The 12924-nt window shown below is 33.9% G+C and overlaps 1 protein-coding gene across 4 annotated transcripts in view; it reads left to right on the top strand.

Annotated features, from left to right (window-relative positions):
- SLC35A3 (solute carrier family 35 member A3) overlaps positions 1 to 12890 on the top strand; it is a 67212-nt gene extending 54322 nt beyond the window's left edge. Inside the window, exons 5-8 of one of the 4 annotated variants that reach the window (XM_007115894.4) lie at positions 637 to 808; positions 4570 to 4688; positions 6272 to 6405; positions 12070 to 12890. In XM_007115894.4, the coding sequence (XP_007115956.1) occupies positions 637 to 808; positions 4570 to 4688; positions 6272 to 6405; positions 12070 to 12178 (534 nt within the window). In that variant the 3' untranslated portion in view covers positions 12179 to 12890. Of the gene's footprint in view, positions 1 to 636; positions 809 to 916; positions 1173 to 4569; positions 4689 to 5001; positions 5165 to 6271; positions 6406 to 11935 lie in introns of those variants that run through there. The other 3 variants (XM_024119778.3, XM_055084426.1, XM_055084427.1) reach the window with 3 other exon arrangements.
- The last annotated feature ends 34 nt before the right edge of the window (positions 12891 to 12924 follow it).

Raw genomic sequence — 12924 nt, 5'->3', positions numbered from 1 at the left:
GTCTGGGAGGATCCCGCATGCCGCGGAGCGGCTGGGCCCGTGAGCCATGGCCGCTGAGCCTACGCGTCCGGAGCCTGTGCTCCCCAACGGGAGAGGCCCACGTAACACAAAAAAAAAAAAAAAAAAAAAAAAAAAAAAAAAAAAAAAAAAGTGAGGTATTTTAAATTAAAATATCAAGTAATAGTTTAGGGAGAACATACATTTGACAAAAACCATGAAGATGATAGGGAAATAAGTGAAGTTTTAGGAATACTGATCTACAGAATAAAGCTCAGAATGGTTAGCATGAAATGGACCTTCCATAATGAAACAACAGCTCCATACTCATTTTTGCTGCTCCAACACTTCACACTCTGCATTTCTACAACTGAACTGCTTGTGGAGGCAATTTTTGTGCATCTGTGCGTTTATTATACTTGTTCTCTTTTTTAGGGTATTTTTGAAATTATAAATTATAACAGTAATATCACTATGGGAAAAAAAAATGATTCTAAGTTTTTCTTTCAAAAGCTCTTCTCTGCAATCCCCAAGAATGGTATTGGTTGCATTTTTACCTTAAGGTCTAAGAGTGGACTCTATGTATTTTGTAAAATATTATAGGAATTAAACTTCAATTTTGTTTTTCTTTTCGTTCAGTGGCCCTCAGATTCTCAAGAGCTTAATTCTAAGGAACTTTCAGCTGGCTCACAATTCGTAGGCCTCATGGCAGTTCTCACAGCATGTTTTTCAAGTGGCTTTGCTGGGGTTTACTTTGAGAAAATCTTAAAAGAAACCAAACAATCAGTGTGGATAAGAAACATTCAACTTGGTAAGTTTTAAATGTTTTCTAATATTATTTTTAAAGGATTATATTGTTATGTTTAAAGATTTCTATGTTTTTCTGTTTTTTTTAAAATTTTTTGGCCACGCCGCACAGCATGTGGGATCTTAGTTCCCCAACCAGGGATTGAACCTGTGCCCCCTGCATTGGGAGCACAGCATCTTAACCGCTGGACTGCCAGGGAAGTCCTATGTATCTTTAATTAAATAAACCTTTTATAAAAGCTGCTGTTGATGCAAATATCTGTCAGGGTTTTTGCCTTTTGAAAAAAACTGTATTTTAAATGAATGTCTTTTATTCAAGAATATGGAATTTTGGGTCTGTGCTCATAAGAGTGTATGAAGCCTGTTTCTGTCCTCACCGTTTGGAGCCTTTGTCTTTGGTTGCTGTTTTCCACAGATGTTGCAAATAACTTACATATTTTCCTCCTGGAAAAAGAGATTAAGATAGCAAATTTAATTATATGATACAGTGTTATCAGCTACAGTCACCATGTTGTGTATCAAATCACAATGTACACTTCAAATGTCTTAGAATTCTACTTATCAATTATACCTCAATAAAGCTGAAAAAATAGATACTTAAATGGAGGAAGTTTGAAATGAAGAAATTTTTGTCTCTTTAAAATCTTACTATGCTTTTTTATTTCAAATTGTTACATTTTAGCTTTTAAATACTACAGCATTTTTCTAACTGAAGGTGAATAGTTTAAAAGAAAAAAGAGATTGAGAGATTGCCTTTGAATAGATATTTAAACTATTTGTATACAATACTGTAACATTTAACTCCTCATACAAAGATTTCAGAATTTAATATTCTTGTCAAATTCATTTTGGAAGATGCTACATGTGAGAAGCAGCTCAATTGCAAATCAACATGTTCTGTTTTAAGCCTCTGTCCCTGTGACTTTGGAGCTCATCTTTGAAACCATTGTTTTTTTCTTTGAAGCCACTGATTTTTTCTTCACCTCAGCTTAATAGCTATACCATGTTTCATGATAGTCATAACAGGCCCTTCCAGGCCCTAATACAGTGAATTGTCTGTAATCCTAATGGCCTGTATTTTAAGACAAACCTTCAAAATTTGATTGAAGTCCATCCTTTCAGCTGTTTTCACATAATATGATAACAAACAGACTGAACCTTCATTTTATCACATAGTATTTATTTGTTTCTCTGCAAAATTTGTAGAAATGTATCATGTTTTTTTTTTAAGAACTTCAAGGTAAATATTTTTGAAAACAAGATTAAATTAGCTTCCCTTTGTTCAGTTTGTCTAGAAGGCAAGTTCAGACTTGAAAAGCATTCACCATTTCAGAAAGAGTATATCTATAGCATAGTGGTTAAGAACTCTTGGTTTGGTAGTCTGACCACTCAAATCCTGATTTTATTACCTACCACGTGTGTGGCATTACAGAACTTACTTAACCTTCCTCTCTGCTTCCTCATCTATAAAATATACTTAATTATGGTACTTATTTCATATGTTGCTATGAGGATTAAATGAGATAATACATGTAAAGTGTTTAGAATAAAGTGCCTTGTGCTTTATTAGTGCCTAAGCACTTATGTCAGCTATTTACACTAATATGCAAATATCAGAAAAGAAAGAAATATTCAGGTTTGTATGAGTTACCCCAAATTTTCTCGATTATAAGATAAAAATGAAAGGTCAGAATTAATGATTCTGTGGTATTTCATGGATTTCTTATTCTTTGGTTTGACCTCATAACACAATCTAATGGTAATGGTAATAACTCAAAGTTTTGAAAAGGATACATAAATAAGTTATAGAATTCGAGATTACAAAAACAAACCAATGTATAGAAGTTTTCAAATATCAGCAGTCAAAGATTAGCTAATTGATAAGATCCAACATTAGCCACAGAATGGAGAAACAGGAACTCTTGTTACCTAAGGTTGCTAGGAGTACAGTCTTCCCTTGGTATCTGTGGGGGATTGGTTCCAGGACTGCCGTGGATGATCAAGTCCCTTGTATAAAATGGTGTATAGTGTTTGCATATAACTTATGCAATCTTCTCATATACACTGAATCATCTCTAGATTATTTATAATACCTAATACAGTGTAAATGCTTTGTAAATAAGTTGCTGTGCCAGCAAATTCAAGTTTTGTTTTTTGGAACTTTCTGGAATTTTTTTTTTTTTACATTTTTGATTCATGGATGGTTGAATCTGTGGATGCAAAACCTGCGAATATGGAGGGCCAACTGGTAGACTGATGTAACCTTATTGATCTCAATTTGGGAATATATAACAAAATTTTAAATAAATTACAGCTTTAATGTAAAAATTCCATGTCTGGATAAGAATTTATCCTACAGGTATAAATATTTATACAAGAGCACAAAGATAAATGTCCAAGTTTATTCATTTCAGCATTGGTTACAATTGTAAAAAATAGAAAACATTTAGAATACTGGTTAAATAAATTATCAATATGATTAAATGGATCATAGACTTCAAAACCACTCTGCCTGGATTAAAATCTTGAATCCATCACTAACCAGCAACATGAGTTTGGGCAAGTTTATTTAACCTCTCTTTGCTTCAGTTTCTTCATCTGTAAAACGAGCTAGAAGTGTCCACCTCATAGGGTTGTTATGCGTTAACATACTTAAAGCACTTAGTACATTTTGTTGCATGTGGTGTTATATGTGTATTTCATACTGTTATTGTCCGTACGATGGAATATTATGCAACTGATAGAAAGAATGCAGTAGATCTGTACATACTGACATGTGTGTACTCTTCTGTACTCTATACATTTTTTGTAATTATCAAGTGTTATTTTTATAATTAAAAAAGAAATGAATAATACCCTTGGAAGTGTTTATTTTTGTGATTTTGTATTATGCCAGTATTATTTTCATGTTCTAAATTAGACATATTAAAATGATAGAGTTGGCATAAATAAAATTTTAGAAAGAACATTTCACATCCCTTTTAGTTCTTTTTCACTGTGGAATACTTTGAGTAGTTGTGGCTTTATAAAAAAATTGCTTTACCCTGCACTCTTTGCATATCTTACCACAGACTGCCCCAAAGAGATGACCCCTGTAGTATCCATTTCTTTATTCATAGTTTAGGATTGCTCCAGGAAACCTTAGATCCAGTAGTCATGTGATAAGCTCTGTGGCAGAAGTAAGGGATTCAGCAGTGAATAAGACACATTTCAGGCTCTCACTGAGCTGACTTTCCCTAACAGTGAGACTTCAATAACAACATTCTGATGTTGCCTATGGCTGACTGTTTCTTAGTTCTAATTTTTTGTTTATTAATTATTATACATCCAAAATTTCTAAATAAAGGAAAATGCTGGACCACGTACCTGAGCTATTTTATCTGCATGTATGAGTGTGAATATATGAAAATCTAGATCTAGCAAATAGGAAGATATACAATGAAATAAACCAAAAGTGAGCATTTTACAAATATTTGAATGGGACAGCCATTTAGTCCTGGAATGTATACATTATATTTTTTCAGTCCTCCAAAGTTGGTAATCTCTGTTCTTTTTTATATTCCCATGTCTTTTTATTACAGTCATAATATAGTACTAAGTATACTTTTCTTAAGTTTATATAATTATACAAGTAAAAAAATTTTTAAGTAGTCCAATTTTATCCAAAAGTAAAAGTTAAGTTTAAAATTATTTGGAATGTTAATGGAAAAATATCTCTCCAGACAAACTAAATGATGTATGACATAGACTTTACTTTTTTTTAAGGTTTCTTTGGGAGTATATTTGGATTAATGGGTGTATATGTTTATGATGGAGAACTGGTATCAAAGAATGGATTTTTTCAGGGGTATAACCGGCTGACCTGGATAGTTGTTGTTCTTCAGGTAAAGCATTTAAAGTCTTACATTTATGCTAATAAATTTTATTTTAATATAGAGAATCAAAGTAGCTATGATATACTGATATGAGGAAGAAGGGTCCCTCCTATCAGTACTCTGATTATCTCTAGTTTATTCAGGGAAGTTAAAATCGAACTGATCTAAATGCCGTAATGAAAACTTATTTGAAAATGAATCATGAATGAACTTTATGGTATTTAAATTTAACATAACAAAAATGCAAGTTTAAGAATAAAAGAGTTGAAAGCTGAGGACAAATGTAACTTGTAATTTTTCTACTGTTCTGATCATTTTACAGGAAGTCTGTGGTCAGCTATTTCAGGCTCAAGAAGCAGATCTAGATATTTAAATCTGTAACAGTTTATAGTTTATATTTTGGTTACATATTGGAGTATTCCTATCAAATTACCTCGGCTTATAACTTGAAATTATTCAAGGGTTGAGTAATTTCATCTTCAAAAAATACTTACTGAGTACTCTGGAGGATACAAAAATGAAGATAGAAGTCTCTGCCTTCACAAAGCCTTTCTCTAGAGGTATTTGAAGCTGTAAGAAACAAGGTCCCTTGGGTGAAGGTGGCAAAGGACAGTTGTGTTTTGAAAGCAGGAAGGATACTTCTATTTTTAATATAGGAGAAAAGGAGACAAGGGTAAGTGAAAATTCAGAGAAAATTTGAGGTAGAGATAGGGTAAATCAGGAGAGTTTATGTATGATGGCTTTTATCCTATCAAGGAGGGAAGCTCTCTTTCCCTAAGAGGGGCTAAAGTCTTGAGAAAAATTTAAAAGGTTTGGTACAGTTGGTATGAGGGATTAAATAGGGGAATGAGAACACTGCTAAGAAATACCAGGACTCAAACATCAATTTGTAGTGAGCTCACTTGGCATAATTTGTGACTTTCTCTCATGAAGCTTCTGCCATTTGAAGAGGTGCAGTGAAAGTGGGTAACCCAGACTTGGGAGCTGATATGTACGGTTCGGTAGAAAACAAAACTATGAGATATGGTAAAACTTTGTTATTTAAGTAGCCACAATTTGGAATTTGAGAGGGATTTGGTAGAAAGTTCTTCACTCTTAAAGAGAATGATTAAAGTGCTTTAGGAAGAGTAATCTGACAGCAATGAAAGGTAGATTAGAATGGGAAGAAACTAGAGGAAGAAATCCAAGTTCAGCTATTAAAAGGCTAGTAAAATAACTTTCAAGTTACAGTTTATTTTTAATCAAAAGTAAAAATATTTCACTAATCAGTGTGTCCAATTTTCCCACATTTGTCTGAACAAGTGATGTTTAATTACTAAATTGGATGAGGATAGATGTTTTATTCATAATATGGTCAAACTCCATTATAACAAACTGCAGATTATGCTGGTAGTTATTTTATCAGATACCTTTTGAAATAAGGGGGCTATTGAACAAAACCTAGAAGTCCATTTGTTATGAGATGTTTAATAAAAATCACTTACTTTAATGGGATTAGGTTACAGGACAAAGCCTAAAGCTTCATTGAGATTGTTTTGAAAAGCAGTTTTATTATGTTTATTTTATAAAATAATCTTTTAAAACTTCTGCAGGCACTGGGAGGCCTTGTAATAGCTGCTGTTATTAAGTATGCGGATAACATTTTAAAAGGATTTGCAACCTCTCTGTCCATAATATTATCAACACTGATATCTTATTTTTGGCTACAAGATTTCGTACCAACCAGGTAGTGTATTCTTTTCTATTTCTTAAAATCTCCAAAAGTATATAGAAAAATAAGAGTCCTTCATAAGATCTAATCTGAAAAATTTTGTTCTATTACAACTTTCGAAGAAATATAGTAAGATTCATTTAACTATCTTTTTAAAAAGGTTTCAAACTAAATGCATGAAAGAAAATCTAACACTGGAAAGCAATTTATACAATTTGGCTCACCAGAATTTTCTCAATAGATCTGAATAGGTTTTTTTCCCCAAAGTTAAAAGTCATATTTTTAAAAGTTAATAAGTCATAAAATAAGTCATATAATTACATTTTTAAATGAAGAATTTATATAGCTAAAGCCAAGAGTAGGTGACATTCTTCAAGAGGATAGTTTGTTTATATAGAGAAGGTGGCTCATGAGAAAATTCAATTAGGTGGTGGCAGGGAGAAGAATAGTCTGAAAAAGAATTACAGAAGGAATGATGGGTGAGGCAGGAGACCCAGGATCGTGTAGTGTCATGGATGCCAAGAGAGAAGACAGAGTGAGGAAGAGTAAAGTGTGATAAAGTTCTGTTCTTTTTTTACAATTACTAATTTGTAATCCCAGAGTAATGAGATTATATTTTAATGGATTCCAGGATACCATTCATGGTTTCCTCTAACTTCACTCCCCTCCTTATCTTCTAATTCTCTAAACTTCAGAGTACTCTCTTCATCTGTCCTTGGACTTCTTATATCTGCACTCACTCCCTTGGTGATCTTTATTCTCATGGCTTTAAATACCACCTATAGGCTAATAACTCTCAAATTTAAATTTGAATTCCAGGCTTTTATATCTAATTGTCTATTTGACATTTTCTTCAATGTCTAACTCATTCCCCATCTCTGTCAGGGTTCCCAATTTAGTAAGTGGCAGCACCTTCATTCTTTCAGTTGCTTAGGCCAAAATCCTTTTTGACTTAGATAGGAACACAGTATATCCACAGTAACCTCAGAGAAGGCAGACTCTATAGATATGGATATAGATAGCTTTATAAGAGGAAGTTAAATGTATGGAAATTTTAAATTTTCTTAGTGATGTAAGGTCATCAGCTTCTCTTTACTCTTCTCTCACATGTCATTCTAATCCAGAAACAAACGCTGTCAATTCTTCCTTTTTTTTTTTTTAATTTTATTTATTTATTTTTGTCTGCGTTGGGTCTTCGCTGCTGCCCGCGGGCTTTCTCTAGTTGTGGTGAGCAGGGGCTACTCTTCGTGGCGGTGTGCGGGCTTCTCATTGCGGTGGCTTCTCTTGTTGCGGAGCACGGGCTCTAGGCGCGCGGGCTTCAGTAGTTGTGGCGCTTCAGACTCAGTAGTTGTGGCTCGTGGGCTCTAGAGCGCAGGCTCAGTAGCTGTGGCGCACAGGCTTAGTTGCTCCGTGGCATGTGGGATCTTCCTGGACCAGGGCTCGAACCCGTGTCCCCTGCATTGGCAGGCAGATTCTTAACCACTGTGCCACCAGGGAAGTCCCCAATTCTTCCTTTTTAGTATCTCCAGAAGCTGACCATTTCTCACAACCTCTACTGCTACCACCACGATCCAAGTCACCCTCATTTATCGTCTGGATTAAGGAAATAGTCTCCTGACTTGTCTCCTTGCTTCTTCTCTTCACCTGTGTCCCCGAATTTTCTCCATTCAGTAACCAGAATGATTCTTTTCAGTATAAATCATATCATACGCAGAAACCCTCTAATTGCTTCCCATGTCACTCAAAAGTTGTCACCATCGACGGCCTATTTGCTTTGGCTTTTAGCTACCTTTCTATCCTTACCTGATATTACTTTCCTCTTGTTTACCTTTTAAAATTTTTTAATTTTTTTTTTTGCTATTGTAACTTCTTTGCTATGGGCTTTGACTTGCCCTATTTTTCTTGGAAAACGCATCCCCTACATATTCACATGGCATACTCCCTCATGTCCTCAGATTTTGGCTCAAATATCCCTTTATCAAGAGATCTCTCTAAGAAAAAGCAACCCCTCTTCCAACATTCTTTCCTTCTGTCTTCAGAAGACTTACCACCATCTGATAATAAGTAAGCAAGGCTGGAGCCTGGCACATAATAGATACTCAGTATGTTTGTTGAATGAATGTTCAATACCTTAAAATTTTAATAGTTAGTAAAATTAATTTGTGTTAGTGAGAGTTAGTGAGATAGGATTGTGGGTAGAATTTGGTAGTAGAAAAATGTAATATGCTCATTCTATTTCTATATTGAACATTTATGGTTTGGTTCTTCTCTAGCAACTTGGACAATAGGTCTGGGACATGCATGTTGAAATCTGTAATTTTTCTGAGGCATGAATTTAAAAGTATTTCTGTTTTTAACTTTATACGGGAATGAATTACTTACATTGAGACAACCGTAATAATTAGCACCTATGTCTTAGTGATGCTTTATTCCCTACGTATTAAATGGGGAAATTACATGCTTTAATATTATTTGAGAATGTTTGGAACTTGTAGATTTTTAGGGTAACTTAAAAAGGCATACCTTTTTCAAAAAAAATAAAACATCAAATAAGGCCAAAGTGTTAACTTTAAATCTTCAAATCATGCAGGGAATAAAACAAGTAAATGATCAAGTAAACCAGCAGAGGGACAAAAGAGTAGGAGTTTTTCAGTAAGCTACATACCTGCGTTTGTAAATCCATGTTTCTGAGGGAGCATGTAAGGTATGTTGGGATGAAGCTAAAAAGAGAAAAGACAATGATACTGTTATTATTGAATGAATGAATGTTTTGAGAATATGCATAGGACACCAAGTCAGATGGAGAAGATAGGTTATTTTTCCTAAAATAGATAGCTAAGCCCTCCATCTTTATGTATTCTTACTTTTGTGGAGAACTTCTATTATCCAATAAATGCAATGGTCTATATTGTGAATATAATAATATATTTTCCTTTGTTATCCCCATTTCACCTCAAAGTTTTTTGGTTTCTCAGAAGTAGTACCCCTGACCCCTGTACCTGCCTTTCTGATTGTTCCTTTGGTAACTGTCAGTCTTCACTCTCTCTTATCTATCTCATCCACTGCCATGTCTTATCTGTCCTCTCTATGAAGATAACTCTAGATCCCTATTTTCAACTGACTGCTAGACATCTCTACTGATATATCACCAGTATTCCCTTTCCTATTTTATTTTTGTGCTCATTATTTTGCTTATTGGTATTACCATCCTTGTATTTAGGCTTGCTTATTCTTTTATCAAAAATTTATTTTGTCCACTATATGTCTGCCTGCCAGTGTACTAGATCCTGGAAAAACAGGAATGCCTGAATAAGATATGATTTTCTATCTTCAAGGAGGTCACAGTGACTGGAGAGACGGGCATGAGAATAAATTACTATGATCAATGCAGCAATGGAAGTATATACACAATTCCATTAGAAAGAGGGGGCTGAAATCCTTGAAATATTAAATTCTGATAGCTTTTTCCTTAACAAAATTTTTTCTCTCAGAACCACCTAAAAAATAGCTGGCTTGGGAGGCAGGGGTTTCCTGACAGTAGATAGTCTAGTATAGCGGTCCCCAACCTTTTTTGGCACCAGGGACCAGTTTTGTGGAAGACAGTTTCTCCACAGCCTTGTGGGGAGGGATGGTTTCGGGATGATTCAAACACATTACATTTATTGTGCACTTTATTTCTATTATTATTACATTGTAATATATAATGAAATAATTATACAACTCACCATAATGCTGACAAGAGGCAGAGCTCAGGCAGTAATGCGAGCGATGGGGCGCGGCTGTAAATACAGATGAAGCTTCACTCACTTGCCTGCCGCTCACCTCCTGCTGTGCGGCCCGGTTCCTAACAGGCCAGGATTGGGGACCCCTGGTCTAGTAGATCCTGTTAGAGATATCATACAATGGGTTCCTACGGTGGGTAGAAAGTTGGATCAGACCACTTTGCAACTGAGCATGTTATTCTATGCAATTCCAGATTTCTGGAAAGTTAAGAGAAGCTCATAATGATTGACAAAGAAAGTGCTCAGTTAGAAGCTTATGCAGCCTAAATAGTTACCAAATACTCCTGTGGTAGTAATTTTCTTCAAGATATTTACATTATAGGAAGTTTTATATTCTCTTAATCTTATATGTATATATGTATTCAAGGCTTTTGAAAAGTTACACATCTGCATCAAATCAACACTAGATTTATCATAACATAATGATTAAGCTCCCTGTATATGCTAGGTACTAGGAATATAATGATGAATGAGGAACACATGGTTGAGCAGGGGAGCAGAATGTAAATAACACATTATTTACTACAGTGTGATAAAGTGTTACCATAGAGTAACTCTGCTTAGGGGAGTTAGTCTTGGAGACTTAAGACCTGAGTTGTTATGAATAAGCAGTTTTCTTGGGAGGGACACTGCAGGCAGAGGAATAGCATCTACAAGAATACTGTCCTGAAAGGCATGTTGCGTTCACTAAATGGAGTGGCTGAATTATAGATGGGGTGGGGTGGGGTGGAGTGTGGGAGATAAGGTTGGAAGGACCATATTATGAAGGGCCCTTTAACTCATAATAAGGATTAGTGATCTTTTTCCCTTATAGAACAATTTTTTTTTTGAGGCAGTGGGGTGACTTCAAACTGTTAATAAAAACTTTAAAAGCACAACTAATTCATGTCCCTGTAACAGCACTTTGACGAATATACATATTAAAAGTTAAGACTGATATTCCAGTTTACATTCAGTTTGAGTTCCAGTACCAGTTTAAATTCATTTCCTGTTTATAGTAAGGTATATTATATATATGGATAAACTAAAGAAGAAACCAAGTCTTCCTGCATTCAGTCTTATTTCCTTTTGTAAAGCATCCTATAAGAATCCTGAGTTTTGCTTATTACTACCTTGTATTTTAAACTGAACTTTACTGTGGTTTGAAAAGAATGCAATTTTCCCTTTATATATTCAAATTTAAAAAAAAATTGAGATCTCTTATTATTCAATGTATTATAGGCAAAAGGCACATTACAATGAAATACTATATATACATATATGTATAACTGAATAACTTTGCTGTATAACTGAAACTAACACAATATTGTAAATTAACTATACTTCGATTTTAAAAAATGGTTTTAAAAAAGATGAAATACAACATTTTATACATCTTTGTTTTGGGAGACTACAGTATAGCACAGTGGATGGAAGTGCAGGCTTGGCTCTAGAGTTAAACATACCTGAGTTTGAATTCAATCTTCCACTTCAAGCTGTGGGACTTTAAGCAAATTATTTAAATTCTCTAAACCTGTTTCCTCATATATAAACAAATGAGGACAGTGCTAGTCCTTCTTCATAGGGTTGTTGTGAGAACTAAATGAGATAATTCATGTAAAACACTTAGCTAAATATCTGGAATGTAGTAAGTACTCAGTATTTGTTAGCCATGTTACTGGAACATTGTGTCCCAAATTATATTTGTTTTTATAGTAAAGAAATATAACTTGTTTTGTTTTTAATCTGATTTTCTCTTTTTCATTTTTTCTTCATCTATTTAGTGTCTTTTTCCTTGGAGCCATCCTTGTAATAACAGCTACTTTCCTATATGGTTATGATCCTAAACCTGCAGGAAATCCCACTAAAGCATAGTGGTAATACTGTCTTTATCTGGTTTTTCACAATGGTGCACTAGGAATCTCAACATTAATCCTGCACAGAGGACTTCTACAGATTCTAAGAAAAAAATCATCATGCTGAATCTGATCATAATGTTCAAATGGTTTGAAAATATAAAAGTTTAAGGATAAAATATATGTATATGTAACAAAATGCCTATTGCATCTAGAAATCAAAACTTGAAAGTATTTCCAGGGATTAGAATAATTATTGGAGGAAACTTGAAATCTGAGTTTAAAAAGATTTTATGTTTTTGATTGCTGCAGAAATATCCTATGCATTCTTTGCAAGAGCACACAACAAATGTCAGACATCAATTTTGCAAATTAGATACATTTAATCTTATTAAATGTTTTTTATCTTACTCCTTCTGTACAGATATATCAAATAACATAGATATTCAAAGTTTGAAAATTATAATTACCTATAAAGCTGTGAAGAAATAGAAGGATGATTTGAAAAACATTTTCATGTATCTCAGATTTTTATATTTATACAGAAGATTACTAAACAAAGGATTGCTATATGTTGCAAATGTTCAACTGCAAAAAATTGATAAAGTAACATTCTGGGTCTGATTTGTCAGACAATAAAATTCATATTTAAATTTAATGTATGGAAATATACACATCTATTTCTCCATCTACATTTTAAGATCTTTTAGTGCTTCAGAACTGCTGGAAGCAAGCAATCCAGTTGTTCCTGTGTTAGATAGTAGCCAGTTACTTTTACACTAATGGAGCTTTGTCCTTAATCTCTTAATTGTATTTCTTTTCTGTAAATCAGATAAATCCTTAATATTACTTTAAAATAAATTTCTGTGTGTGTTAATTTCCATTAAAGTTTTAAAATGTAATTTAAATACTCATAT

Source organism: Physeter macrocephalus, chromosome 4 (genome assembly GCF_002837175.3).
Source record: "Physeter macrocephalus isolate SW-GA chromosome 4, ASM283717v5, whole genome shotgun sequence".
NCBI classification, from domain to species: domain Eukaryota; kingdom Metazoa; phylum Chordata; class Mammalia; order Artiodactyla; family Physeteridae; genus Physeter; species Physeter macrocephalus.
This window is presented reverse-complemented; position numbering and strand designations above follow the sequence as displayed.